The 24,112-nt window shown below is 44.8% G+C and overlaps 5 protein-coding genes across 5 annotated transcripts; 1 reads left to right on the forward strand and 4 right to left on the reverse strand.

Moving 5' to 3' along the window:
* Positions 1-15: 15 nt before the first annotated feature.
* DFJ58DRAFT_713769 (uncharacterized protein) lies at positions 16-3,835 on the forward strand (the record flags this gene model as incomplete). The annotated part of the gene is made up of 9 exons (XM_041383947.1): positions 16-94; positions 477-682; positions 732-956; positions 1,157-1,323; positions 1,374-1,750; positions 1,802-1,957; positions 2,148-2,399; positions 2,455-2,529; positions 3,525-3,835. The coding sequence occupies 9 exons, from the start codon at positions 16-18 to the stop codon at positions 3,833-3,835; spliced, it is 1,848 nt and encodes a 615-aa protein (XP_041249349.1).
* A 1,213-nt stretch (positions 3,836-5,048) lies between these two features.
* DFJ58DRAFT_837125 (uncharacterized protein) lies at positions 5,049-6,577 on the reverse strand (the record flags this gene model as incomplete). The annotated part of the gene is made up of 6 exons (XM_041392341.1): positions 5,049-5,155; positions 5,291-5,318; positions 5,745-5,937; positions 6,174-6,345; positions 6,438-6,497; positions 6,544-6,577. The coding sequence occupies 6 exons, from the start codon at positions 6,575-6,577 to the stop codon at positions 5,049-5,051; spliced, it is 594 nt and encodes a 197-aa protein (XP_041249350.1).
* Positions 6,578-7,041: 464 nt separating this feature from the next.
* On the reverse strand, positions 7,042-7,812 carry DFJ58DRAFT_722558 (uncharacterized protein; the record flags this gene model as incomplete). Its single annotated transcript, XM_041384900.1, has 2 exons — positions 7,042-7,389; positions 7,450-7,812. The coding sequence occupies 2 exons, from the start codon at positions 7,810-7,812 to the stop codon at positions 7,042-7,044; spliced, it is 711 nt and encodes a 236-aa protein (XP_041249351.1).
* A 2,290-nt stretch (positions 7,813-10,102) lies between these two features.
* Positions 10,103-13,597, reverse strand: DFJ58DRAFT_837127 (uncharacterized protein; the record flags this gene model as incomplete). Its single annotated transcript, XM_041392342.1, has 12 exons — positions 10,103-10,583; positions 10,656-10,957; positions 11,016-11,244; positions 11,292-11,505; positions 11,760-11,890; positions 12,457-12,622; positions 12,683-12,704; positions 12,798-12,988; positions 13,059-13,080; positions 13,118-13,260; positions 13,321-13,386; positions 13,441-13,597. The coding sequence occupies 12 exons, from the start codon at positions 13,595-13,597 to the stop codon at positions 10,103-10,105; spliced, it is 2,124 nt and encodes a 707-aa protein (XP_041249352.1).
* A 2,572-nt stretch (positions 13,598-16,169) lies between these two features.
* DFJ58DRAFT_722561 (uncharacterized protein) lies at positions 16,170-17,488 on the reverse strand (the record flags this gene model as incomplete). Its single annotated transcript, XM_041384901.1, has 2 exons — positions 16,170-16,655; positions 17,156-17,488. 2 exons carry the CDS (start codon positions 17,486-17,488, stop codon positions 16,170-16,172), a joined length of 819 nt encoding a protein of 272 aa, XP_041249353.1.
* Between the last annotated feature and the right edge of the window lie 6,624 nt (positions 17,489-24,112).

Here is a 24,112-nt window from a genome sequence, read left to right on the forward strand (position 1 = left end):
AGCAACACTTTTGACATGGATGATGACGATGACAACGCGGACTTCGGCAATATATTGGATGGCACTCACACAATTGAGATCAGCCATGCGGGAGGTGAGTTTGAGGATCTTGCAAGAGAGGTATACGGGGACTTTTGGACATCGTAAGTCTCCTGTTTGAAGGCTAACATATTCACTAACCTTGCATTGATAGAAAATCTGCAAGCAAACAAAAATGCTGCGTGGATCACCAGACTTGCAGGGATCACATTAAGTGCTGTGTTGATGCCTTTGATCAACAAATGTTTGGACTTACTGATGCCTACCTTAAATGGAATAACGAGCATGCTCAGCACAGGCTTAGAAGCTTCTTAGAGGTTTATAGGACTCACTGGTTGCATGTGGATTCTAACTCAGGCTCTTGGGATGTTCAAGTTGTTGATATTTATTGTAAGTTTCATTTCCGGATTGCATCCATTGGCTAACATATAATTTAGACGCTGAGAAGGTCTCGGTAACTATCGCTTCAACCGACCACTTTGTCACATCTGCTCTTGTCCGCCATGGCATCATCCCTTGCTCCCCAATATCACCATCTGTCACTATTTCTATAGATGCTTTGGAACTGTACCGTGTGGCTTGGTTGTGGAACCCTCACTTTTCTATTCAAGCATTTGTGAAGTCCATTTGTGACTTGCATGGTGTAAGTCTGTTTTGCATGTTATATTGGCATCGCTCACTTTTCACTCAAGACTGTCTTTCATAGGTACTTGCCACGCCAAGTTTCGATATCATTTGACCTCTATCTGCAATTGCGGACTCGTGTGGACTCTCTCATCAATACCGTGATCCATCGCAATTCTCCTGACTGGCGTTTGAGGAACGCTTGCCCCTGCTGCACATATGAGTTGCAAAATGAGCCTACAATGACTTTCCGCCTGCTCTATGCCATGGATGGCAACAACTCACTCAAGAGGGTCTCGCGATGACTGATAGGCGCTGATGGGGATTATTTGGGGCCATCAATAGAACTTCCTACTACACAACGGGTGTGCAACAATCGTTATCTTTCTCGGGAGTATGTTAATATGTACACAAGTCCAGCCCAAAGTGAGGAGTATTCAGTAAGACCATGCTTTCATTTTCAGAAATTATGTACATTGACAACTATCTACAGGTAGAGCATTCTGACGAGGAGAACCTGTGCGCTGGGCGATGGAAGAATATGGTCGATGAGAAGATGAAGAGATCATGGGGGGTTTATGATGAAACAGGCATTTTCCTTGCTGTCTGTCGTCATGGTTTTTGTTTGCTGATCGCCGACATGGTCCAAAGTGGTGAACTGTAAGTCGGACTTCGTATCTTTCAAATTTGTACTGACATTTTCATTACAGTGCTAAGCATCCGCTTTCCATTGTCGCCAAGCTGCTTGATGCCTTCGGCACAGATCTGGGCAGCAGGTATGATATTGGATGTCAATTTAAAACCACCCTTGACAATAGCGTATTAGGTCCGCTCGCTCACTCTCTTAATCATACTTGTTTGGTTGGAGCCTTCCATGGACACGCACACAAATGCCTCTGCCAGTTGTATCATCTCGCAACATACATATCTGGTCTTGGACTTGAGGACCTCGAAACTTGTGAATGCACCTTCTCGAAATCCAACGCTCTAGCATCAACACTTTGTTATGCCAGTGTGTTTCACCGTCAGCAGCTCATCGCAGTGTATTTTGAGCATAATGATGAGTATGAAGTCTATCCCAGTCTTGGTAAGTTTTTTCGTGACTTAGTTCAAATGCAACAGTCTGATTCGACCTTAGGAAACTTTCTATATAATAACTACAAGCAGGCGCTGGACATTCTCTCAGACAGTGAGATCAACCTCAAGAAGCTCATGCAAGACATCCATATCCCGGACGAGTCTGTGTTTGAATGGTGGTTGCAAGAAGAAAGGGATTACCTGCATGGCCTGCGCAGTGAGCCAGAGCACTAGACGTTGCAGATGGAGTATTGGCAGAAGTTAGTGAACCTCGCTGCTAGCCAGTAAGTCTTTCTTTCACTGACTCTACGGGTACTAACATTTTCTTGGGGCCAGGAATAACCTTGACAGCGCAAGATCTATCTGGGCATCTGCAACACCATCAAGCACTTTGTTTGGCACGACAGACGCTGCCGCAACTCACAGAATGGAGACGGCCTGCAGACATACCCTTGAACTCTTCAAAAAGGATCTAGCAACTGTGCAAGAACTTGAGAACAAACTTGACATCGTGCAGCGGTGGGTCCCTGAAGATTTTGAGTGGCAAAATGCTGGACGGTTGGTTGCTAAAAGAAGATACCAACGTGCTCTCGATACTTTAGAAGGATTAGTTGTCGCTCGCATCTTTGAGTTGACAAAAATGAATCACTCTGGTACAGGTGACTGTTATTCTACTTAACTGTGGCTTCTTTACCTGACGGTCCCTTCATCCAGGCTACAAATTGCGAAAGCACATCGCAAATGCGTTGCAGACTCGCTCTGCAGCCATTCACACAGCTCTCGACTGGTGTGACAATCATACCAGCGCTAGGCGCATATGAGTGTCATAGGCATATTTTGCCTTGCCTAGAGGAAAAGAGTAAGGCGCTAGTCACCAGCACTATTCAACTCCCAAGCTATCTGCTTTGGAACCACTTTTCTCCCATAGCGCACTACCCAGTCCAACACCTAGGTATTCCGTCCTCCCATGTCCTGCCTATGTCCACCTACCTCCGCTGGTGCGTTATTTTTCCTTAAATGTCGCTACTCATCAGTTGCAGGTCTTATTACATGTATCCTCGTGTTCCGCAGCGCTGCATGTTTTATTACCTGTTGCTACATCGTGCCCTCGCCAGTGTTGCTACTATACTCGCCTACGCAATTCCGAACTCTTATGCAGTATGATAAAATGACCCGTCGCACATACAGTACAGTACTTCCCTTCCCTGGACCTTTGCTGGTGTTGGAGTCACTTTAGTCGCTATATCCTAGTCTTGGTGCAATCGATTCCGCTCTTGCCAATCTCTCTGATCACGTGTCACTTGACTTGTTTTAAGTGTGTGTCACTAAAGTTCCCTCTTAAGTTTGACTTTCACAACGTCAGGATCGCTATTGGTAGTTGAGCTATAATCTAGTCGCTATCAGGCATTTCACTTGCACTGTCTTACCTTATTCCTCACTTTTGCTTCCTTTGATCTCTTCTCGCTGTCGCTAGTCGGACGTCGCATAGCACTATCGCATAAAACAACTTGCATAGCGCTACTCACTTATAACACACGTTTCTCTGTCGGAACTCACTTGTCGCTAGTCACTGATTGCTACAGCGCTACTCATCAGTTTTTGGTCTTAGGTCGCTATAGGTTATTAGTCCTTCACACTATTGCTACCCTTGCATATTAGAAGGGAGTTGCTTCAATAGCAGTCCTCTTGGGTCGAATACTACACTCGCGCCTATTTGGATAAGTAGCACTAGTTTCTAACCAGCCTAGTCACTATTACTCTTTCACACCAGTATAATACAGCAGCACTTGCACTCACTCCACCTCGTCGAACTCTTAAATGGGACAAGGTAATTGAATACGCGTTCCTGGCCAACTTTGACCTACTGCAAGACGCTCGGGAAGATGTGTCAGAGCATCCATGGGTGACACCAGCTGCTCGACAAGCAATGGACCTGTACTTCAAGATGTGTCGTGCCAAGGAGGAGATACTTCGTGTCAACGTCAAGATTCGACATCTTGTAACGTACATTCGAGATGAGGACCACTACTTATGTGCTTGTGAAGCACAAATGCTGCTCTCAGAACCTGCACTTGCTTATCAGATTGGTGCTTGACGTCTGATACGCGGTAGGGCCAATGGCCACCTTTTGCAGCATCTGGCACAGATTGCTGAACTCCCCGGATTCAGCGGTTGTGTGGTCCCTGGAGAAAGCTCCAAATTGTCTCCTGGGGATAGCACCAGCACAGCGCAGATTGTCATTCCAGCTCACATCCACATGCACGATAACATCACTCAATCACTCACTATTCCATCTCATACAGATGTCCTAGAGGTTCAGGATGAACTGGAGGAGGAAGAGGAAGATTCTGAAGCGGTAGAAGCGGCTGCACAAGCCCTACATGATGTTTTGCAAGTGTCCCGCGGACTGATTCATTTGTACTTTGGCATGTTTGGGAGGGGGAGGGAGAGCATGTCCTTAGGAGGGGTTCCAAGGCATTTGTGACATATATTTCAATAGAATTGTATACATTATGCTTACCATGACATTGTGTAAAAAATCTGACGCGAAACGGTGAAGGGAAGGGCTGATATGTGAGCTCACTGTGGTAGACAGCGAGGCCGAAGGTTTACAGGACTTGCCGAACATCGTCAGGGCCAGGAACGTCACATTGCCAGTGGGAATGATATTAATAGCATGCCGGGACATTGCCGAGGTACCTAGTGCCTAATTAGTACCGACTACTGTTGATTTTTGCTAAGTACCCACGCTAAATACCCAGCAATTATCCATCCAAGCGCTATATTGCTGTATCTACCTGTACTTAGAGGCGCCCAGGCAACCAACATCCACCTCTAATTACAAGGGTTACGTGGCAGTCACAGGTGGGCAGGTATATCTGGTGGCTAGCCAGTGGCCTATGGCTAGTTGCCAAATGTATATCCAATTTTGCATCTACTACAATATCACACCTGAGGCTAGATGGAGGCAGTCAAACTATAGGTGTGGGTATTGACAGAATATTAATTAAAATTAATTAAATTAAATAAGGAGAGGGAGGAGAGGGAAAACATTCCTTAGACACACGAAACGTTAAACCATCGCTATGATAAAAAGATGCTGGTTCGCAATAGCTACAATGGTGAAAGCTAAATGAGAGCAGTGAAGCAATCTAACCAAGTCATTTATTGAATGCCCTAAGTCGAAAATGAATCAACATGAAACAATGTGTGAAGACTCATCACAAAACATACTGGTTCGAGAGGTAATGTGCATTTATTGACAGCCCATCTTCCTGCACACTGAGTACTTGACAGTTGCGGCACTTTCATGGCTTGTTTGTGCGCTTGCCAGGTCCATTAACACCTTCTGAACTTCCTGTTGTAGTAGGGTGGTTGTCTGCCTTCCGTTTGCGCTCGCGTGATGATCCTGCAACTGAGGGATGCACGTGCATAGTGTCAGCATAAAGATAGTGGACTGCTGACCACTGCAGGGCATGGTCAGCAAGTAGCTTGCCAATCTGCCATGAGTTGACCTCATTGATGTCAACACATGGGTGATAAAACTAACTAAAAGCGGTATGTACTGCACTCAGCCGCTATCCAAAGGAAGGATGAGAGAACGACTTTATTCACCTAAGTAAAAGCAGTGTATACTGCACTACTACATAGCCAGATATAAAGTAAACATTAATGACAGTAAGTGCATACCTCAGCCACTATCCAAAGGAAGGATGAGAGAATGACTGAGGGAAAAATACACGACAAGGGTCCATTATATGATAGGAACGAGCTCGCTAAGATACCATGAGGCTCGCTTAAGAAATCCCTAACCTCTCTGCTATTATGTGTACACCTGAGCGCCTCTGAAGCGCACTCAAGCACGTGCGTGCCAAGTGCGCACACAGCAAATGCGAAAGTGCGCTTAAGCATGATGGAGCACCTCAGGCAGCACTTCTCGGTGCCTATAAAGGGTCTAAGAGACCCAGTTTCTATGTTATGGGAAACTAGTCTCTAAGACCCACCCTCCCGCCATCTAATAATAGTACATGCTCTCGCATTCCCTCGCAGGCCTCCAGCACCTCCTTACGAGCCTCCAGGGCCACTCCCATGTAGGCCTTCAGGATACCTCCAATGCTGTCAATCCTTCCAGACGCTATTCCGATGCCACACCCACTGCTATCTACTGTACTATCACTACCGCCCATCGTGCCTCCACTACCACCCGAGTCATATCTCCACATGCACTGTCACACGTTGTGCCCCCACTGCTGTGCTCATTCAATTTGTTCGTATACTTCCTCCACCAACACGAGCACTATTCAACATATTGCTTTTCTTGGGTCAGCTTGGTAGTTTTGCAGGTATGTTTCAATAGCTTTGCTCTAAGTACGTGATTATATCATTCCCAAGTTCTTAGTACACTAATTGGTATCCTGCACATCATCTCGCACCACTCTTGTACATCCGTTGCATCCTCAGATGCATCCTCTTGTATCATGGCACATCCTCTCGCATCCTCTTGTACCTCCAATGCACCCTCCAGTGCACCCTCTCGTGTCCTCTCATACTCCCAATGCACCCTCCAGTGCACCCTCCCATGTCCTCTCATATCTCCAATCCACCCTTTCGTATGTCCAGTGCACCCTCACACCAACTATTGTATGTTTTCTTGTCTAACGCCTGGCCTTCCCCTCATACCATCTTGATGTAATCACTTGCCTTCTTGCCTATCGTGGTCCCTTCATCAGTGTTGCCTATGTCCTGCTCTTCATGCTCTGTTCTTGACCGAGACATAACAACATACAATAATCCATCACTCACTGTGTCTTTTTGGTGCTGCTAATAATACACACATTTTGTGACTTTATGAGTGATCTCTTTCAGCCAAATTTCAGTCAAATATAAATGGTGCTCAGCTAACTACATTAACAGCCATGTTGTTCAGTGGTCAGGTGCATCAAGTGGAGAAGAAACGGTTGGCATTATTACATACAGGATTAAACATAGTCTGAAAAAAACACCAATGTACATATCAGAGCTGGTGCTTAGAGGTGCGGAAGAGGGTGGAAGAGGCTATGCAGAGGTGTGTGGAGGTCATGCAGGAGCCTCTACTAGGAGGTATGAGTAGGAGCACCACAGAGGGCCAAGAGGAGCAGCAGGAGCTTCAAGACTGATAACAGAGCTCACAGGAGGGTAGACTACAGAGAGGCATGAGAGAGGTTCTATTATCCTCAGAGGTCTCGTGCTCACACAAGAGGGTAGGTCTCAGAGAGGTTTAGTACACCTACGAGAGGGTAGGTCTCAGAGACTAGTTACGCTCTACAAGGAAACTGGGTCTCTTAGACCATGGGAATGGGCAAAAGTGCTGCCAAGGGTGTGATGGAGTGTGTTGAGAAGCACGAAGTGTGATGAAGTGCCTATGTACATAATGAAGGCACAGAGTGCGCAGTCAAGGCTGAACTCATCTGGTTTTGTCAATGGGCTGGCTGCCAGCAAGTCGTGCAGGGTTGTGGGGAGTGCTGTGGGTGCTTTGATGGTGACATTGGTTGGGGCAGAGCAGATGAGAGCACGAATGCGCCAACTCGCTTCAGTGTTGAGCGAAATCGTGTTTTGCTCATTGCAAAAATCTGTCCATGTCTTGTAGTATGTCTTGAGGTGTTCTGGGAGCTTTTCAAATGTCAGCAAGTCATCATTGCAAATTGTGCAAACACAACACAAAAACCATACCTTATAGAAAATATTATGACCATCAGCATGTCCAGCCCAAACGACTGCGAGAGCTGTCCAGTTCGGTTGCTGGTTGGAATCTGAAAATAATGGGGACGACTGGATGAGGAGCTGGAAAAGGTCACGTTCCTTGTGTGTGTGGCCAGGCAAAATTGCCACGAGCGTGCCCTGGGACTCTGCAATGAACTTGTGCCAAATGTTCTGCTTGCATGCAAAGACTTCATTGAACTCCAACATTCCGAGTGGTTTGAAAAACACGGGCAAAAACTGGATCATGCTGAAAGTCTTGTGTGCGAGCTCGTAGTCATTGCTGTTCACCCAACCACACCGAAAGTTACTGCTTTCAGGAACTAGTGCATCCATTGTTAAGGTCAGCAGTCAAGAAATATGATTCTTTAGGGGGATATTAAAGTGTCCAACATATGCTTTGCCAGTGCAGTTCATGTTGCCAACCTGCAACTGTACATGTGAGTGTGCATTTTGAATTAAATGAATGAATGACAGACCATCATATTGTGACAAACAGCATAGTCAAGTAGCACATTAATAGCATGACGAGGCAATGTATTAAATGATGTGTAGCGCCATATGAGATTCTGGTGAACGCCACCTTTGACACTGTTGGTGCCACGGCAACAGCGATACAACATCAGGCCATGCTGATCTTTCCCGATCTCAAAGTAAAGGTCAACATCTGCAGGATCTGAGTAGTATTCAAGCTGTACATTTTCCATGACGTGTTTTGCAATTTCCCAAGCACAGTCATTGAAAAGTGGTTGTCCCGTCATTGCATCCTTGATTGGACCATAGGTTCTGATGACATCGGCAACACGGGGCAGGAGAATTTCAGGTGGAGGTACATGACACCGGACATGTGACAGCACCCACTCAGGTTTTGACAAAAGCTAGGCATTGTATGTTGTCCCGAAGTCCTTCAGTACTGCTTCCATGGCAGACTTGTCCTCCACGACTGGTATGAAAAATGCTGCACTGAGTGCTCGTGCAAACGGCCGTCTGAGCCCATGGTGGTGAGCGATCGGGAATTGATTGTAGCAATGAAAATTATCGTATAGAATACATGAATGAATGATAGAGTCGTTCCTTACTGCAACATTCACGTAGGGCTCCATGACCCCCACAAGTGCAACTTCTGCAGCTGGATCTCGCAAGGAGCCCTTGATAGTCTGTTCAGGTGTCATATCCCATATTCCGGACCTTTGTCCGATGATGTTCCCACGCCTTCCGGATGCACATCCGGACCTCCATACCCTTATCCATGACTCCATACCCTTATCCATGCCTTCAGTCCTCCAGTCCACTATCAGTTTGGATCTGTACACCTTCGTACATCCATATATCAATACCTTCGGACCTCCGCAGCTAAGCCTGCTTCATCCACCCTTGGTCCTATCGGATCCGAGCTCATTCCATCTCGGACTCTACCTTCCCTAGACTACCGGTCTATATCCATGATCCATATCCTAGTCTCGTATTCACCTAGATCTCCGGATCCGCTCATCTGATATCCAGACACTTCATCCGATATCTCTAGACCTCCGGATCCGACCTATACTCATATCCGAAGCCCAAACCTTAATTCAGTGTCTATCTCCTTATGGTAATCCCCTTGACTCCAGACTTCGGTTATCTCAGTTTCCGTCTTGCTTATTGATCCTTGTACTCTGTTCATATCCGAGTTCATTTACTTATGTTCCGTTCATACTTACTAATATGTTTCCACATGCTCGTACATAGCATTTGTGTTCGGTTTACCGATCCTCTCGGATCCCTTCCAGTATATAAAGGTCTGTACAACTCCTGTAAAGTTTCCTTAGTTTGAATATCATCTTAGACTTTGCTCTTCCACATTAGACTTCACTCATTCTTGTCTCGGACTTTGGTCCATCTGAGTTCTGCCTTTCCATCAAGGCCTAGGGATGGATTCCCTAGGCCGGAAATCCAGACCTTCGGATTTGCCCCCTATGTCTCTGTTCTGAAGTCTAGGGATTGATTCCCTAGACCGAAGTTATGCCTTTCCGGCACTTCCTGTCTTTCCGAGACTTCTGTCTAAACCCCATCTATCCGACTCTACCATAGTGTAGTCTACCTCTGTTTGTTTCTACTCCGGACCTTGTCCATAGTAGCCTTTCCCCTCCTTTCCTAATCCTGTTCACTCATCCGGTCCTCATAAACCTTCGGACCTTCGGACATTGTAACCTTCAGACGTCGTAACCTTTGGACGACATAACCTTCGGACGACGTACCCTTCGGATGTCTTAACCTTCGGACCTCCGGACGTCCTGTCCTTTGGACCACTCCTCCTATCCTATCCTGCTTTGGACTCTGTCCCTTGCAGCCTATCCTTTATGTATTTCTATCTAGGGAACTTACCTTGGGAAGTCTTACCTTCGGATCTAATACAGTGGATGAAACTCCTCCGGAAGTTTCTCGCACTCATCTGGAAGTCCTCTAGCACTCTACTAGAGTAGCCAGCCTCTGGAAGTCCTTCGGACTTCGTCGGATTCCATCTGGACTTCATTCTGAAATTAAGGGCACGTACTTGGGTAAGGGGCACAGCGCACGAGCTGAGGCCAAGCCCTTCGGATCCGTTAACCCTTGAGCTACGGTCTTAACATCAGGGCTGGTCTCCGAATCACCAATCACACTCATCCTCATTCAGGACAAGAGTGCTCATCAGAGGGCTGCTGCTAACAATATATCCTGCATCCAAGACTCCAGACTCGGGATCCTGGTGGTCACCAAGGGTTTCTGTGCATGAACCAGATGATGGACCATCAGAGCCTTCGTCGTGAGTTGAGGGGCAGATGTGAAGGTTTTGGATATCAGCAACAATAGAAAATGGAGTACTGCTGAATGATGCGAGTGATTTTGCCTGCTTTGCTTTCTGTAGGTGAGCAGGAAGCAGGAAAGATGGCACAAGCACTTTAGAAACTGTCATCACGACTCGTTTCGGTGACACGTCAACACCATTGAGGGCAGGAGGACGTTTGAGGGCCACAATTCCTGTGAGCCACCTCCTGTCCATCAGGTGCCAGGAGTGCAATTGCAGTCCCACTAGGGGTGGTGGCCACAACAGGCTGAGCAATGTCCATTCCCACAAGCTGTAAATGCACCTGGGAAGACAGCATAGACATTGAGCACAGCATAGATTGATGTACTCCTGGGGGAGCACTGCATCAGCCCACCAAGGGCTAACACAGACTTGGGGGTCCTTTGGTAGGTGCCTGCCAAGAAGTATTCTAACAAGTTTAGCAAGCTCCACAGTCCTCTTCACAGTAGCACCACGCTCCTTAGCCATTGCTCCCAGTTCCACGTGTCCTGCAAACGGTTCATCTGATGCTGTGCCATGATACATCCCGCAGTCATTCTGCAGCCGCTTGAAGTCAGCTCTGACTGAAACACCAACTTTCTTGAATAGTGATGAATACAAAAACACGAGGAGGGAGTGTGTGAGCTTGATGACACCATTTTCAAGAAACAGAGCAGTCTGGATGTGTGTGCAAACATGTAAGGAACCAGACATCACAGGAAAATTTGCCACTGACCTTAATTAGATAGACAGTATTTTGATATGCCACTTGAATCAAGTCAACTGGACCGTGGATTCTGGTCTCCAAATTGACCAGCCATTCCATGTCGAATGCAACCATAATGTTTGGGTTTGTCATCGTTCGGTGGTTCATGATGACATCAAAGCGGTGATTGACTTGATGGGTGTTGCTCAGCTCGACAATGGTCCATGATCCATGAGAAAATTCAAGCAGGGGAAGGGAACTATGTGGGAGGATGGGGACAACATCTTTCAAGAGGGACAGGAACACTTGCTCGAGTTCATTTTGTCTGTGCGGACATTATCGGTGAAAACAGCCTGGACCTCTGGATGTCCAAACTTCACCAGTGACTCGCTGATTTCATGCAGATTGGGCATGTATTGATCATGTCCCTTCGTCATCATGAAGAGCATGGACCAAATCTCAGAGTACTCGTTCACCACAGTATGTATGAAGTGCAGTGAATAAGGGAGCACTGCCCACCCTACCGAGCCGTTTGATAATCTGCTCGCTCAATACATGTCAGAGACAGGGCAGATACTGTATGATAAAACTAGGCACCTTCAAGCTATGGTCAATTGCGAGCACTCTCGCTGGGAGCATGGCAATACACTGTTTCATCTCCATCAATCGCTGTTCGATAATCATGTCATAAAAGTGACAGAGGTATCCTGCACTTGGTACAAATCCAGCATAGCCATTTCAGTCACTGAACGAGCCAAATGCTTGCTTGCAAACCCAAAACTGTTTTGGACAACTTTTGTAGCTGGTCGTGCACGAGCTCCAGGTATTGAAGGTGAAGATTGTCGAAGTTTTTGTAGTGGAATGACTGCAACACCTGCATGAATGGCACTGGTCCTATCCCTGCCCTGATCAAGGAGTGCAAAAGCAAAACAAGGCTATTTGAGAGGCCACTGCAGTAAGTCAATTGGAAGGGGAATTGCATGGCCACTGGTGCAGGAAGAACATTGAGAATTGCGAAGCTCCAGCTTCGATATGTCTTGCAGCATCCAGGGTGGACACAGTTATAGCAGTACCCAATGATAAAGACATTCTGAAATACATCAACCACACATCGAGGCTTGCCAATCCATCCGAGCCGCTGAAGAAAAACTGGCTTTCCTTGGTTTGTCAGCTCGTTGTTTGCTTTGCATTGAGGGCAGGGAATGCGGTCACCCAGCAAACAGTATGGGAGCCAAACAAAGAAGGCTGGTTGATGGAATATTGAGGGCTCGTCGGCAATGTTGGGTTGTGTCAGCAAATCAGAAAGGGTGAAGCATCCCCAACCCAGAGTCGCTGCTGCTCATAGCACTTGGGCATGGCTGGTGTTCAGGTACTCTGCTTGATTTCTTTTTTCAACATCGTCTCTACAACTTTATAGGACTTGCTAAGCCAAAGTGGTATTGTTGACCTCAATGAAGATCTGCCTACAGACCCAGATGTCGAAGTCCCCCTTCCATGCTCCGTGTCTTCATCCTCCCCTCCATCATCAGGAATGGGGCAAAACTTGTCTTCCAGGGATGCTTCCTCATCCTGATCACTTTCAGTGTCGTCACGAGGGGCAGGCACTTCGAGATCAGAGCTATACGGGTTCTCAGGAACTGAAGTTCAAATAATGTGTGAGCACGGACACCACAGAAGCAGCTACAGCAAAGACGTACCATCAATAAGACCCATTGCACTCTACAGCTCAACTGTTGGTGATGGTGGCAGTGCAGGTGCATTTGCATTGTGCCTCCACGGCTGCTGCTGAGGCATCCTGCTACTCATAGCTACCGACTCTGCAGGTGGATCAGCCTCGTGTATAGTAGTGGCTGGTCCAGACTCAGAGAAGTCCTGTGGCTGGTGGGTTAAAGTTTGAGGCGAAATGCTAGCAGCAGGCTCGGATTGCTGTTCTTGGGCATCAGTACTGATGGGCAAAATGTGCGGTGTTCGCACAATGGTTGAGGCAGTAGGTGCCTCCAACACTTTGGGAGGCAAATATTAGCATGATAGTAGAGCACCAGAGATAACGGTTAGTAGACATTAGATACTCACCTAGGTTGGCACCCTGCATGGCCTGTTCAAAATGCAAGGGTTGTCTGCTTCAAAGGTACCTCGCTGCAGGCTGCAGAACAAGGCACAATTGGAAGTGTGGGAGGGATGGTGTGAACCCTCACAGGAGGATCAAGGTTTTCGAACACCTCCGAGTCCAAATCCACATCAATTGCAAGGGCTCTGCATGATGTCGGAGTGGATTCTGAGAAGCAGGGTGGCATGAATGAGAGGTCATCATTAGTTGATAGATTTTATGACTCACCTTTGCCACAATGTTGAACCTTGTCATTGCACGGTGTTTGCATGGCGCTATGTGAGGTGTTTGGTACTGATTTTCTTCATTAGTCAAGATGCTTGAGGAACAATACAAAACAATTCTCACCTGGAGTAGTACTCTCTGCATCATTGTGTCCATTATGCTGTTTTCGAGGGGGCTGTCCATCATTGCGTGGCCTGCCAACATGTCCTGCACCTGGTTGATTATTGCTTCCTCTTGGTCTTCCACACCCTCGCTTGATGGGTGGTGCTGTCGGCTTCATGCGAATATGATCTGCATGACGTCCTGGGAAAGAAGTATGATGAGATGCTCATAAGAGGAACTGGATGTTGAAGGCCAGATGCTTTGCACTGAGTGGTCCGTCCCGGCCCGCGTTAGGTTAGGTTTCAAACTCCAGTTAGGACCTAATGGCCCACACCTATAGTTTGACTGCCAAGACGGAATCTGTCTGTGGGACAGATTGGTATCATATCAGCAGAAATATTTTGCATTGGTAATAGAATCTGTACCACAGTAGTATTGATATCAAATTTTACATATGTTTGTGATATGACATTTAGGCAAATTGGGGGACAATATCCTAAATCTGATGGCATCTCATATCCAAACTTTGAAATAAAATCTGTTTTGCTCTAAAATACATGTCATATATAGAATTTGAGCATGAATATGGTGGCTGATCAATTTTAATTACAAATTTTAAATATGAACCCTATACATATTTGGTGTGGAGCTTTCTTATTGGTCAGTCACCGAACAAATTCAGAATAACACAAACTGGATCTGCACATACAAAATATCATTGTCATAATTTCAATATGAGCATGGATCTGGTGTGAAAACAAAGGCTTCCTTTCAAATTCTAAATACTGTTGTCTATATATTCTGCATTTGGAGATAAATCTGGTAGGCAATCAATTTTGACCACAAATTTTACATTTATGTGTTATTTGTTCAGGTTCAACATTGAACAATAGATGTAAAATACTTTACAAATATGTTCTGCATATTACCCTCCAGCCAATCCAGCAATGTCTCTGGTGTCACTCACCTCAACCCCACATAATTTGGACCTTATTAGATCATAGCAGCGGCTCGCTGCCAATCCCCGACTCCCTGTACTGGTGTCTTATTACTTAAGGGTCTTATATACGATGCATATATAGTGACAACACAACTATACAGGATAAGACTTCTTGCCAGTCCTTAATGTTCTGTCTGGACACGAATTTCACTTGAGAAATTCAAATCAAAATTCACCTTCAGCGTCATGTGACTCTGCTCCCACGACCTTCGGAAGTCACCTGGGCATATGCTCTGCTATCATGATAACCAGGGGATATATGATATCCATCCAGCGCACTGACTCAGTACAACACCCATAATGGACATCTCACTACAGCAATGGCATGCAGATGTCCGTTGACGCCGACTTACTTTCATCTTCATGTGCATTGCTACATAAGTTGTGTATCTGTACCAATTATTATTCCTATCTACAAATGCATGTATTCCATACCACACATCAGCCTTGACTGGTGAAGCATGGATTTATGAGCTTATGACAGGTCACCCTGATAGAATCCACCACAATCTTGGGGTTAACCTTGAAGTCTTTGAAGTGCTGGTGAAGATTTTGCAACAAAATGGTATCCAAGTGTCTCGCAACGGCATATCAGTAGAGGAACAACTGGCAATTTTTTTGTATGCCTGTGTAACTGGGCTTTCAACTCGCCATCTCGGTGAGCGATTTCAGCATTCCCCTGATACCATTGCCAGGTGGGTACTCAGCCTTTGTCTGAGTCATATCAATATCCTACTGAATTATGTTGTGCTAGGTACTTTAAGCACTTGCTTAACTTTTTCTCGGACGACCTATTCTATTCCTCGCAAGTCCGCTTACCCGACGATTGAGACTCCCCTATCCTCCAAAATTCTGGACGACCCTTGATTTTGCTTTTTGATGAATGTATCAGTGCCGTAGATGGCACACACATCCAGATCTTCGCCTCAGCCAACCAGCATGCCACCATGTGCAACCGCAAAGGATTTTTATCCCAAAACTGTCTCTTTGCAGTGCGACCACGATTTTTTATTTATATACTCACTTTGCAGCTGGGATGGCTCTGTTGCCGATGGTGCACTCTGGAATGATGTGCGCGCCCATGATTTTGCCTTGCCCCCAGGCAGATATCTACTTGCGGATGCTGGCTTTGGGACATGTGATGCACTGTTAGTGCCATACCGTGGTGTCTGTTACCACCTGAATGAGTGGCATCAGGCCAATCAGCAGTAATGTTTTTTTTTTTCATTTCAATACTTTATTTTCTAACACATGTCTAGGCTGCGGACCCCAGAGGAGTTATTCAACCACTGACACGCATCTCTTTGCAACATCATTGAACGCATCTTTAGAGTGATGAAGCACCAATGGCGCATTCTTCAGGTGCCGCCGGAGTATCATATGGACATCCAAGCACGTGTCCCCGATGCACTCTGTGCTTTGCACAACTTTGTTTGCAGATACGACCCTGCCATTTTTGATGAAGAAGCTGATGATCTGTTGGAATATGACTCTGAGGGAGGAGGGGGTGAGCTGAATGAACTTGGTGATGGCCCAGCAGATACTTTGGAGAGGCGGAGAGCTGATGATCATTGTGATCAGATTGCTAGGGAGATGTGGGAAGATTATCTTGCAGTGCGTGCGGCACGAGGTGACCCAGTTAATTGAAGTTATACTACTAGTGTGTGCGCTCTGTATCTCGACAATTAATTCAATTGTTTGCATGTATCATAGCATTTGACAAGTATGTGAAAGAAGTATATGAAGCAAGTTAATCAACAGTATCGATGTGCATGGCACGAGTTTCACCAAGCCTCCTCTTCACCCAATTGGCCCTCAGATTGTCGCCCTTCAAGTATAAAAACACCATGGCCTGATCTTTGTCCCTCACAAACAACTGTGTCATGTCCAACTTGTCGTCATCAGACATGTATGTGGCATCACTGATGACTTGAATGGCACGCGCAAAGTCAGAAGCAGGTGCAACAGGGGCCACAAGAACTGGGGGTACACTAAGATGCTTGCTCACGGCCTCCATTGCAGTAACAAGCAATGTCATTGCTGCACTACCCTCCAGCTGGGCTCTGGCAGTTGCAGATGGTGGGCGAGAGCGCTTTCCCGATGGAGCATCGCCATCAGAACCCAGTGCAGCTGGCCTTGCGCTTGTTAATGCTGAGTGTGGGCTTGTCGATGGGCGAGAGCGCTTTCCTGATGGAGCATCGACATCAGAACCCAGTGTGCTGGCCTTGCACTTGCCCTGGCTGGCACTTGTCAATGCTGAGGGTGGGCTTGTTGAAGGAATGCGTGATGACGTGGCAGGGGATATGTGGAAGTAGATGATGCAGGAAAATGGCCCATGTCTGCAGAAATCTCGTCAGGTGGCTATAGATAGCTCACGGAGGTGGAGTTCTGCAGGAGGGTGAGTGCTAGTGGAAGGTATCATGGAAGGTGGGGGCATGCTGGTAGTAGATGCGGTAGAGCTGGTGTGATTTTTTTCTGATGGCGACAGATGTGAATTCCTTTGTCTTTTATGCCGACTGTCAGCAAGTCAAAGATCTCAAAATGTTCGAATCCTTTGTTCTTGAATTGTCTGGCATTCAGATTTGACTTGAAAAAAAAGATTAGGATCCAGAGCAGTGATGGGGAGCACAGTACTCACTTTGACATATCCAGCCCAAGCGCTAGTGGTGTCCTTATCTATGGTTGCCCCCCCCCCCCCACTCCTGTCCATGTGAATCTTGATGACAATCCACCAACTTTAAGTGCTTGAGCGGCGAGATAAGCCTTCTTGAGAGCTGAAAACTTTGACTTGCAGGCTGAAATTGTTTTGTCCCCACCCTTCTGGTTTTTGAAGTGCTTTGCAAGGTATGCAGAAGCTTCTGTATAGGTTCTCTTGGGGAAGGTGGCACCATCTGTGCCAGACCTGTTATCATAGAGGTATCTAAGGAAGGCAGTCTCCTCTTCCAGTCTCCAATAAGTGGCCTCTTTACGGCCAGATACAGATTGCAGTTGAGGCTCTGTGGCACCACCGGTGGAGTCTCCAGAGTGATGAGAGTGAAGAGAGCGACGAGAGTGGTCAGAATCCGACATATAGTCCATGCATATGATGATAGTATGATAATGAGTGCCAATCTCATTCTGAAGGTCGTGGGAGTAGAGTCACATGATGCCAAAGGTGAATTTCAATTTGAATTTCTCAAGTGAAATTCGTTTCCAGACAGAACCTAAGTACATGGTCTACGACTTTTCTAGTTTTCGTGGTAGATAACATGCTGAGTTCTTGGGAGGAATGTCTTTCAATATTCTCCTTCTTGTTCCTTGGTTAGTTTAAACCTCATGGTCTCGAAATACTGAGTGTGAAGTTTGTATGTGTTTTGGCAAGTGTGTGCCCATGGATTCATGAAGTCTGTCTCGTGATTCGTGTCTCCCTTTCTGAAAAAGAGAGAGGAAAATAGTGCTGATGGACTTTAGCTAGGTAGCTGTACTTTGTTATATAGTCAACTTCTGTAAGGTAGTATATAACCTGAATATATGTTTCTTATTCTAAACTTCAAGGCTGCTGAATGGCCTGCACTTAGATCTTACTGGTTCTCACACGGTTTGAGAAAAGAGTTAAAGTGGGAAGCTTGAATTGCATGAGTGAAAATGGGCTCCTTATATACCTTTTGGGAGGCCATCTTACTAAGCATGATTCATCACATAGATTGGTAAGAATCTGCTTACAAACTTGTGTTGAGTCAGCTTGTTTATTAATGTACATACAAAACGAAGTATAGTATTACAAAGAATGAAAAATGAAAAGCATGAGTTATCACATGGATTGGTAAGAATGTGCTTACAAACCAAGTCCTTAGGTGTGCTGAATCAGCCTTATGACAAAGTGGATTACAAATACAGTTGCAAGTTTTACAAAGCATGACGAATCATGACCAAATATGATGAGTCAAGTTGAATCCTTACAAATCAGAGTATTTCCCAGTCACATGACATGATTACTAACATGTTTGGTGGCTTGAGGAAAAGTCTGGTGGCTATGTAAATGTGCCTAGAAAAATAGAAAGAGATAGAATCTCATGGAACAAAATAGAAATACATAGAAAAAATAGGAGTGAAGTTTGAAAGTGAAAATACTAGCTAAGAAATGAATGAAAAATGATAAGGTAACTTGGTGATAGGAATCAGTCAGGTGTCTTCTACCTTCCCTGTCACTGCTGTTGTGTATATGTCATGGTATGAATCACATACTATGCATGACACCGGTTGATTACTTTTTTTGAATACATTCTCACAATGTGTGCAATACATTCATTTCTTTGTTTGCTTCAGACTGCAGCACAACTGGGTCCTTCCTAAATTTATGTTCAAATATCAGTCTCACCATTACCCATTGTTCATCTGGTGAAGAGGTGCACCTGGTGTCTGACCTCTCTTGATTATCTGATGTATCTCTCCGCTTGGCTCCAACAACAATTCATTAGATAGCAAAGATAACTCAGCACATATCAATGAGAAGCAAGTAGGGAACTGCATGGGTATTAGAGGCCATACCTGCACCTGTACCCGGTGAAAACCTGTACCCACTCTGATAGGAACAGGTTTTTGGCAGGTACAATGAGCACTGACCCATACCTGCACTCACACAGGGTTTACCCATGGGTACCATACACAAATAATAAATTTATTAGACACTGAAACCATGAATAAGCAAGAACAGGAGAGAACAAGCACAAACAAGTGAGCATAAATGAGTGCAAACAAGCGCGAATGAGCGCAAACAAATGAGCCTGAATGAGTGTTGATGGCAAAGCAAAAGTGAGGAGAGGAGTGCTGAGGAGTGTTGAGGAGTGTTGAGGAGTGTCATGGTGTCTAAGGAAATGAGGCCAGTTGATGCAGTGAAGCAGCATAAAATGAACAATACATGCACCTTTGCAGCTTAGAGCAAGACACCCACAATCCCTTCAAAGTCCACCTCGATTGCACCCAATACCATCGACCTCCAGTAGACCACATCTTGAGATGGTGGCTGCGACTGCGTGGTTACTCATTTAGAAGAAAGAAAAATAACATTGTTAGAAATGGGAGGGGGGGTGCAAAAGTAGGTACTTACTCCTCCTCCTTCCTTAGAGAAAGACCTCCACAATCACTCCAAGTTCACACCAGCTCAAACAATCAGACACTTTGTCTGTAGGGACTTGAAGATAGGCATTGTGTTGAAGAAGATGGAGGGACATTGTTGCAGTGTTCCCCAATAAATGATGGATGACTATGGGCTCGAACAACAAGACATTTTGTCTGTGGGACTTGAAGATAGTTGTTGTGTTGAGGAGGTGTTGTGTTGAAGACGATTAAGGGACATTTCCAGGGTAGTATGTTCAAGGAATTCAGCTTCTTCTTTGGAGATACATTCCTATTTCTAAATACATGAAAGATGGGAGTAGAGAAGAGATGGGAATATTGTTTAGACCAAGGTAACACTTTGACTAAGAAGTCCTTCTTTTTGAGGTGGTTGGCCACAAATTGAGTGACAGTTCCTGTAGAGTATTGAGTTAAATGCTATACAATCCCAAAAAAACAAACTTACTTTGAACATAAAACAAGTATATCTTTGCTTCAATGTGAATCTTTGAAGAGGTAGGCATATTACCAGTTGTCACATATGCAGATGACCCTCATGCAAGTGGAAGTAATAATGAGCATTACAATACTGAGGGCATGCAGAGATGGCAGGGCATTGATAGAGACAAGCCCGAGGTGTGCATTGTATCACTGCACTAAGTTAATGGTTAGACTAGCCTCCTTACCTTTTCTACAGATTCATGCAGTCATAAATAAGGTCAATAACAGGACAATTGGCCCTGACATCAGCATATGACTTGATGTGTTCATCACTGAAAACCAAGGTCAAGGCTGCCATGGCTATGGCACAGCCAACTAAGGAGATAGCATATTGTAGATGTGAGCTAAAGCTAGAAAAGCTAACTTTTGAGCAGGATCACTGTTCTTATGTTGTTAATGAAGTTAGAGCATCTTGGGATGCAGATAGAGTACAGTGGAATGCTCAATGCAAGCAGTGAGACAATTCTTATCCTGAGGTTAAAATGGATCTTAAGAATCTCAAATCTGGTGAAATTATGGTTAACATAGAGGAAGGAGAAGTATGCTAGTGGTCTAGTCCTGTACATTGCTCATATATGATACTGTTTCTAATAATAAGGTAAGAAACTGCTTCTACAAACTTGTACTGAAGGACTGGCAACTGCATAACACTTTTGATGTGTGATGATGAGCTAACCATAAGCTACCAATCTTCAACCATCAGGTCTTCGTCCTCATCCTCTCCTGCTTTGAGATCAAGGAAAATACTCCTATGCTAGAGTATGTAAGCATATAGATATGGATATGTGCTGAGAACTTCCTAGATAGCTAGGATTATAAATTGATTTCCTAGAGGATTTGGCAAGTACTTCATTTTCTAAAGTCTGAAGTTCATGAGGTGCAAGTTCATTATCTGCATCTCCTGAAAATCTTCCATGGCCTCCAACCAATTATCCACAATATATTAGTCACCCAAGTAATTGTTTATCACATTTAGTGTCTTGCTATAGCTGGTGGTATTAGATGTTAAGAAGGACTTGAAGATGTCCCATGCGTAAGGATCTGCCAATGGTGACCCGAGTCCCAAATCAGTTGTGTCGAGATCAGTCAGGGCATTATGGAATATGTAAGACACTAGTGTACAGGTCCACAGGGCTTTGTTAGCTGAATAATAGTAGTAGTAATGTAGTATAGTCTGAATCATTTAATAGCATATCTTAATTATAGAATGAAGATGTGGGATAAGGATTACTAATATTGCAGGAAAAAAAATCTATTGAGACTTATAAGCTCTATTGTGATTGGCTGGTCATAATAATCTTGTGTACAGTGCCTTTTCAATTAGCATATATATAGAAGGGACCATAGGTAGCTCAGATGTTATAGGTGCTTGACTCATGGATGAAGATGTTAAGGAAGAGGTAAATGATAATGGTGAAAATGATGATGACATCTCTTCCTCCAGAACTCTAATAATGACAAATTGACTTTGTATTTCTTGCTCAATTTTTAGAAGCTGTCCTGAGGTCTGTTACTAGCATTAGTACTTGAGCTAAGGACATCAACTCTTATCATGAGTGCTACCTGCTATCCAGCATAGGATCCAGCATAGGTAAAAAATGGACATTGAAATGACTTTTATATATACTCCAGCAGAGCCTCAATATAAGCTTGCTGTAACACATACTTCTTACCATTGCAGAACATCATTAGATCTCTAAGATTCTGTCATAAAGAACTAATGATGTCCTACAAGCCCAGCTTGGTCATAGTCAAGAGACCAGTAATCACATGTATGCCTGAGCACATCAAAATTACTCTTAACTGACTAACTTAATAGCTCACCAAACCATGTTGTTTTGCAACCTCTGGCAGAAACCACTAGGCATTGGAGGGGAAGTTTCAAATGAAGAAGTAGCCCTTTCCCTCTAGCAATTATATTCTCAACAGTGGTCTTCCTCTAGGAAGACCTTTTCATTGCTGTGGAAAACACCTTCTGTAGTCTCTATTTTGATTCTCAGAATCATCTTGTCAATATAGAGTATTGCTTGGCCCAGCTAAACAACACTATCATCAATTGTACAAGAATTACTGCTGTTGACAGCTGCTCCTTAAGAGGTCCTATCTTAACTACAACAACATTTTAACTTGAATGCTAGTCTTAGGACTGGGTGACATGCTAGCCAAGGCAATTACTAAGGAAGACAAATCCATAGCTTTGCTGATGTCCTGGGCCATAGCTATGGTAGTACATCAATTGCTCAGATTATTGAACCAAAGGTATGTAGAAAGTGTTACTAGATTTAGTAGCCTGACATATATGGTAGCAAGTAACAGCAGATAGCAGCTTCATAGAGAAATATCACACACTACTAGGTACATTGTCTTGAACTACAGTTCCAGCTAGGTTGTCTCAATAACCATTGCATAGCACCATTAAGGTGATACATGGCTTAAGGGAAAATAGATCCCTACACTCACTCCTAGCTTTTAGCTTGTCAAGCACCTATGCATATTTAAAAGAATCCTTTCAAAGCTTAGCAGCTTCCTTTTCAAACTTTTTGATGGTATGCTTGTTGATAATAGATCAAATAACTAGTAGTGATAGATTTACCTGAAAATCCTTTATTAATCAGACAATCTGACTACTACATATATCTAAGGAATACCTCAGCTGCCAACATATAGATATAGTAAGTCATAGTTTGTAGTCTCATTGAGTTGAACATGCAAGCCTTTCTCCTAGCTTGTTGATATCATTATCATTCAAAGAGAGTCATAGAACTCACTTCAATAAGTTATTGCCTTTCATGGCATATGGCATCTTAAAGCATAGCTAGTCTTTATCAGTAAGCATATAAGTACATGCTGGACGAGTGTGTTTAAGGTGGCAGTTAGGTGAGTTATATTGGAGTGGTTCTATTATGAATAAGGCTACAGTTTATCTGATTTTGTGGTACATGTTGAATATAATTGAGAATTGATGAGACAAGTCCCAGTGGAATTCCACCTGTGGGACTTTAGTATTGAGTATTGGCAGACTTGAAGCTGACTTGTTAAGACCGTTGTAGAGACTCGATCCTGAGTAGCCTCACAATGGCATATATTGCACTGTAGGTCGAGTCTACAATACTATGCATGCAACGCGACACTAGCGCGATAAATGCGACGTTCGCGCGACGCGCGCGACTTAGGTGACACTTCCGCGACTTAGGCGACACTTCCGCGACATAGGCGGACACTTGCGCGACTTGCGCGCGCTGTAGAGACTCGATCCTGAGTAGCCTCACAATGGCATATATTGCACTGTAGGTCGAGTCTACAATACTATGCATGCAACGCGACACTAGCGCGATAAACGCGACGTTCGCACGACGCGCGCGACATAGGCGACACTTTCGCGACATAGGCAAACACTTGCGCGACTTGCGCGCGCTTTAGGCGAATTTTCCCGCACCTAAGCGCCATAGGGCGCCTGACTTCCCACTGTGTTTTCCCATGTCCAACCAAGTTCCCAGGTATGCATTTCTCCATTTATCATTTATTTCAACATCGTACCATGTTTATTTTCACTTGGTACACATTTTTCATTACACATTTTTACTTTACACAACACACATTACCAGGGACCACCATCATCATAGACAGTCACCATCTCCGAGTTTTTATTATGTTTTGAATAAATCATCGCAAGCCCTAGTAGCAGTTAGCTCTAGTGGCCATATCCGCATCAGTTGTCTTATCAGCGTCTCAGTACACGTCTTAACATCTCACTATCACTCGCATACCACTTTCACCCAGTTCCGCTTTTCGACGCGCGCCTATAGCGCCTTTGTTTCCGCGCTTTCGCCTTATCACGCGCTTTGCGCATTCCCCTAGAGTTGACCAGTGGATATTTGCTTTCTCCGCTTCCCCTAAGGGACGAACATATCGCACTCATATTTTCCTCCCTTCAACAATTATATCAGCTGCACCCTCAGCTGAGTTGAAGATCCTTCACCGTACTCAAATCATATCGGATCCGAAGGGCTTTGGCCTCAGCTCGTGTGCTGTGCCCCTTTCCCGAGTCTTGCCCCTTATTTCAGAGTGCTAGAGTATCGCGTCTAGTGAGATGGATAA

Source organism: Suillus subalutaceus (assembly GCF_016647625.1).
Source record: "Suillus subalutaceus strain FC151 chromosome Unknown DFJ58scaffold_8, whole genome shotgun sequence".
Classification (NCBI taxonomy): Eukaryota; Fungi; Basidiomycota; class Agaricomycetes; order Boletales; family Suillaceae; genus Suillus; species Suillus subalutaceus.